This window comes from Arachis ipaensis, chromosome B1 (genome assembly GCF_059453495.1).
Source record: "Arachis ipaensis isolate K30076 ecotype BB chromosome B1, ASM5945349v1, whole genome shotgun sequence".
NCBI classification, from domain to species: domain Eukaryota; kingdom Viridiplantae; phylum Streptophyta; class Magnoliopsida; order Fabales; family Fabaceae; genus Arachis; species Arachis ipaensis.
In genome coordinates, this window is record NC_142436.1 from 116893716 (window position 1) to 116899821 (window position 6106).

The following is a 6106-nucleotide window of genomic DNA, read 5'->3' on the forward strand; positions in this document are numbered from 1 at the left end:
TGGCGCAAACGTTGGCCTTCTCCCTCTTTATAACTCATGTGCCAACGTTAGCCTCCAAGTTAGGGGGCTAACGTTGGCGCAAACGTTGGCTGGCCCAGGGATGAGTTTCAAATTTCTCTTGCCAACGTTAGCCTCCAAGTTAGGGGGCTAACGTTGGCTCAAACGTGGGGAGTCCAGGGAGTGATCTTCATGCCCAACGTTAGCCTCCAAGTTCAACTTCCATTCTTCACTTCTAGCCATTCCTCTTTGCTTCAACCTTTCTCCAAGCTTTCTTCACCTATCATTAATCAACCAAACTAATTAAAGCTATGCTCAAAATCATGAGATATTCATTCTTTCATAATATGCAACAAATATAGCACAAAACCTCATGAAATGGCATGAATTCATATATGGTTGGTTCAATCAAGGGAAACATGAAAATCTACTCAATTAGCTTGCTTGTAGCTCAAGAAAGTGCATAATTCTAATGAAAACTAAAGAAAAAGACTAGCTAAAATAGGCTAAGATGACTTGTCATCAGTACCCTCTTCGCCGGGAGAAATTGCCATGCCTAGGCATAGTAACAATAAGAGGGATGATGGAATCATGATGCACCCGTCACAAGAAAAATCCTGAAAGCATTTTGATCGGGTGCATCTTACATTTGCAAGCGAGTCGAGAAATGTTAGACTAACTTTATGCTCTGACGAGTTCGCATCGAATTCCAACTTCGGTAACATATACTCTTGTTGGCCTGTAATCGTGACACCGTATAACTTGAGTCCGAAAATATGCATGAAGGAACTATACATGTTCCTAACTTGCATCATACCTGGTCCCAGCAATCTGAAGGCTAAACTAGATATCTTCTTGTAGCCATTGGTGTATGAGTTAAATGAGTTGTGGATTGATGATGAAGAAACGTATGATATTTCGACGAAGAAAAACTTCTAACTACGAGCTGTGTTGATGTGGACCATTAACGATTTTTTTGCATACGGCATGTTGTTAGGTTGGTCCACTCAGGGAAAAATGGCATGCCCCATTTGCATGGAGGATACGAAGGCATTTTGGTTGCCGAATGGCGGTAAGAATTTATGGTTTGATTTCCATCAAAGATTCTTCGACCTTGATCATCCTTTTTGACGCAATAGGGACTCGTTCAAAAAGAATACAACTGAACACGAAGAGGCACCCATAAAGTTAAATAGTAGGCAAGTTTGGAATCGTGTCAGTAGAATCCCAATGATCGTAAAAATGGGGCAGGTTTGAGATCTCCGGAATATGGCAGGGAGAATAACTGGACTAAACAGAGTATATTTTGGGAGTTGTCTTGTTTGAGAGATAACTTGGTTCGATATTGTCTTGATAATATCATCCACCAGTAATGGACGAGGAGCGAACAAAGGATAACGATAAGGCACGGTTAGACTTAATGGACATTTGCAAGCGGCTAGATCTGGACTTAAGGAGACTTGATAATGGATAATGGGCTAAACCAAAGGCGGTGTTCACTCTAACAAAGGTTTAGAGGAAAAATATTTGTAGGTGATTTAGGGGATTAAGGTTTTCTAATGGTTACACTTCTAACTTGAGCAGGTGTGCAAACGTGTCACATAGTAGGCTTGGTGGGTTGAAGAGCCACGATTGTCACGTTTTCATGGAGTATTTGCTTCTAGTCGTGTTCAGAGAACTTTCCACAAATATCTAGAAATTCCTCACATAAATAACTGAGTTCTTTAGGGAGTTATGTGCAACCAAACGTAGTATTAATGTTCTCACAGTCATAGACAAGAACATTTCCACAATACTTTATAAGCTAGAGAGAATATTCCCTCCATCTTTTTTTGACATTATAGAATACTTAGTAGTCCACCTACCGTTTGAAGCACTACTATGTGGGCCAGTCTAATTTCGATGGATATACCCATTTGAGAGGATGATTGGCTCATTTGAAGAACAGGGCTCAGATTGATGGTAGCATTTGCAAAGTATTCCTAGTTAAGGAAACATTGCTCATTTTATTTTCAGCCTCATGTTGAGACACAGAGAACAACGATTGCAAGGAACGATGAGAGAGGAGAATCATCGTTGGGTGGAACAACATACCCAATCTTTGCTCCAGAAGGAGCTGCAATGGGAGGGCAGTGACTATTAGTTAGAGCAAAAGGAAAAATCGGTGCTGTACATCTGCATGAGCTGCTTAACTATGACCATATTTTACCGTATCTCATGTGAGTTTATTAAGTCATTGTAAATATTGTAATCAGTAACATTCTAACTTCTTAATGTAATCAAAACTTCTTTATCCTATTCTATCATATAGGTTATTCCAAGGGGCAAATCCTGATACCTCATTGAACAACTTTTCACGTTGATTCAGAGAATACGTCAACATGCAACTATGTGACACATCAGATTCGAAACTAGTTGCACTTAGTTGGGGCCCAATGAATAAGAGAACTAGCTACTCGATGCACACTGTTAATGGATATCGGTTCTATACCTTACAGTGGTCGATTGGAAATAAAACAAATAACACCGGAGTTTGGGTTCGTGAGAATTTAGGCGGGGGTCAATCTGATTGGTTTAGTGTGTTGCACAACATAATTAAATTAAAGTATTTATATCGCACTATGTACAAGGTGTGCGTGTTTAAATGTGAATGGTATGATCTAAATTCGTGACAAAAAACATGAAAGCACAAGGACTACGATATCACTGAAGTTAATATAACTAGAAAATATAAGCATTATGATCCCTTTATTCTACCTCAAAATGCACGACATGTGTACTTTTTGCTTTATCCAGGTTCGCGCAAGTCTAGTTGGGTGGTTGTGGTTAAGACTAAGGCAAGAGGCTGGATCGAGTCTGATGATAAGACAGAGGGTCAAGAACCTTACTAGATTGATGACCCAACTCCTTCGAAAATGGTGGTTGATACCGGTGAGCCGATTATCCTTAGCTCGGCATCCACAGATGATGATATCCTTGAGCTTGGATTACATCACGATGCACTACCACAACAGGACGACAATCTTGAAGAAGAAGATAAGGTCAACATGGACAGAGAAGAGGAAGACGAGTTCGATGATCAGGAAACTACCTTGGAAGACGATGATTGTGAACTAGAGAAAGAAGATGAATCTGAATAGAGTTAATGTAAATATGGTTCTATGATATGTATATTCTTTTGGAAAAGTATAGGGTGCCAAGAGTTGTATCTACTAACTGTTACCAACAATAATTAAAATTAATTAAATATAATTTGTTATATCAATTAGAAATTTAGTAGGGTCCATTATATAGCATTTTCAAATAATAAGGAGTGGTCACGTAACATGAGGCTTCACGTCATTGCAGTGCAACCCATCACGCAACCCTAATCCTCTTTCTCCTCACCGGCCGTGTCTCATTCGTGGAAATTTTCTAGTCACCGGGATGCCACCATTACTGTTCGACGGTGATTACGCCTTCCCTCATCCCACTTTATGGCACCACCAATCCCGTGGAAGAGAATTGCGACGTGAGTGTATGAAGGTGTCACGCAACTCTCTTCTCCTCAACCATCTCCGGTAATCTCTCAGTTCTGAAATTTTTCATGCCACCAGGAATCCGCAATCACTGTTCGATTTGTGACATAGCCTCTTCCACGCAAACCGATTTTATGATCCCGCGCTTCCTGTGAGAGATAAAGTCATCATACGCACTATTATCGCACCCCACCATAGGTGTTATCATTGTCGTGGATGCATATTGAGCCATAGCGTTCCACCTACATTGAGTCATAGCCTTCCACCACCATAGGATCAAGGTTAACAACCCCCAAAGGTCACTAGTAACGTGAACAGCCACTTTCATTGACAAATAGTTTTTAAAATCCATAGGAGTAAGGTGTATGTGTCTCCGTTGGTGGCGAGTGGACCACATTTCATCGATGGATCAATCAATTTGTGAAGAAGCATCGTACGACACTGCATATGATCTGAGTGATCATCCTAATTCGACCTATGTTAATGTGTGAAGATGACACGCAACATGTGGACAAGGTGATTTGTGTGTTAGTAGTATATTTAGTTATGTTTATTTGCAACTTTTTTTTATTATTTTTGAGTTATTAACAGTGATAGGCTTTGTTGCAAGGATTGTGATTTCATTTGTTTAAATAGAATTGGTGTGGATATTCTTTCTTTCAATTATGCTAGAATGATGCTAGATTTTCTACATTTGATGTTGTTTATTATTCTTTTTGTTCAACATGTTGAATTGATGTTTGCAACTTTGATAAATTTTTGTTTTATAGATATAAAAATAGATAGTGTTGTATTATATGAGTTTAGTTTTGGTTGTTTATTATTTGGTGTTATCAATGGATAAGTGGTTGTTGGAAGAGTTTTTATGAGTGTCGAATGATGGATGGTTATCTTTTTTGGTGATATGTCCTCAGTTATCAATTTCAAGGGAAAGAATCTGTAGATGTCATTCAATTAGAGGACGATGCTACAGCAGTGAATCATGAGGTGTGAAATATGTTGTATTTCGGTCACAAAATAAGCGAGATATTAGAAATTAATTAGTTGAGTGTTTTTTGTGTTTAATGATATTTTTCTGAAAGGATTTGCAGTTGCCCAATCACACTGGAATTCCAATAGAGAAAATTTCGTACGAAGGATTGAGATTTGTTTTGTTGCAGCAGGCATAAGAGTTCTATTCTAATTATGCAAAGAAAGTTGGGTTCGTGACTAGGATTAGGAATACCAACTTTGACAAGACCAAGAAGGAATCAAAGATACCCATTAACTAATCGATACACTGCAGTCGTGAAGGTTATCGAGAGTCTCGAGTGAAGGCAGCAACTTGGGTAAAGAGAATAACAACAGCCAGATACAAAGCAAGGATGTACGTGATGCTTGATAGGGAGAAGAATAATCGGATGGTGTCCAAATTAGAATTGAAGCATACCCACCCGTGTTCGGCCAAGCAAGCTGTGCATTACACTGAGTACAGGGAACTGATCATTCATGCGAAGTGTGTGATTAAGAACAACGATGAGGCTAGCATATGGCCTAACAAGACTTATCTCGCACTGGCGAACGAGGTTGGTGGCTCATCAAATTTGGGTTACTCAGAAAAGGACGTGGGGAACTATATTACGAGCAATTTATGCTGTGCTGACAAAAACGCAGATATGAAGGAAATGATTAGCTATTTCATGCGAATGAAAGATATCAACCCAAATTTTTTTTATGTAGTTGATGTGGATGAGGCTAACAAGTTTAAGAGTGTGCTCTGGATAGATGCAAGATGCAGGGCGTCCTATGAATATTACAGAGACGTGGTATCATTTGATATAATATACAGTAGAAACAACTATGTTTGTGTTTCTGCCTCTATTAAAATGGTTAATGTTTTCGCACTATTTTGATTTATTAATTTTGGCTGAGTTTATTACAGGCACGAACTTCCGTTTGCATCTTTCGTTGGTGTCAACCATTATGACAAGTCCATTCTACTCGGATGTGTTTTGCTGGGAAATGAAGAAATTCGTAGCTTTGAGTGTATCTTTAAGCAATGGTTGCAGTGCATGGGAACTCCCCCAAAGGCCCGTCATCACATGCAAATCCATATTTGGTGCTATTAGGAATGTCCTTCTAGATACTCACCACCGATGGTGCATATGGCACATAATGAAGAAGATACCGCATAAGTTCAGAGGATATGCTCGATACAGAGAAATAGATGCTAGAATGCATGGCACTGTTTGGGATGCCCGGTCTGTGGAATCTTTCGAGAAGGATTGATGTGCATTCATTACTGAGTTTAACTTAGAGCAAAACAGATGGCTATCAGGTTCGTTCTGTATTGTGCTCCTTTGTTCTTTTTGTATAGTGGGTTTGTTATGTAGGTTCTAAGGGTGTTCACGGTGCGGTTTGGTTCGATTTTTTAATGAAAAGTCATCCGATCCAATGTTATATTAATAGTGTGGTTCGGTTTTGTTCGATTTTTTTAAGCCCATCCGAACCAAACCAAACCAATTAAATTCGGTTTGTTCGGTTTGGTTTGTTCGGTTTTTAAATTGTTTCGAAAATCTTTCCTATTCTAATCATCAAATCATATATAGGGT

The 6106-nt window shown here is 39.1% G+C and overlaps 1 protein-coding gene across 1 annotated transcript; it reads left to right on the top strand.

The window, feature by feature from the left end:
* The first annotated feature begins 4879 nt into the window (after positions 1-4879).
* On the top strand, positions 4880-5783 carry LOC148578057 (protein FAR-RED IMPAIRED RESPONSE 1-like). Its single transcript, XM_088502948.1, has 2 exons — positions 4880-5342; positions 5437-5783. The coding sequence occupies exons 1-2, from the start codon at positions 4880-4882 to the stop codon at positions 5781-5783; spliced, it is 810 nt and encodes a 269-aa protein (XP_088359074.1).
* The last annotated feature ends 323 nt before the right edge of the window (positions 5784-6106 follow it).

Bases quoted from the DNA above. Each gene is read 5' to 3' on its own strand.
- LOC148578057 (XM_088502948.1), top strand. From the start codon at position 4,880: ATGTACGTGATGCTTGATAGGGAGAAGAATAATCGGATGGTGTCCAAA. The intron at 5,343-5,436 runs GTAGAAACAACT...AGTTTATTACAG, and splicing joins ATCATTTGATATAATATACA to GCACGAACTTCCGTTTGCAT.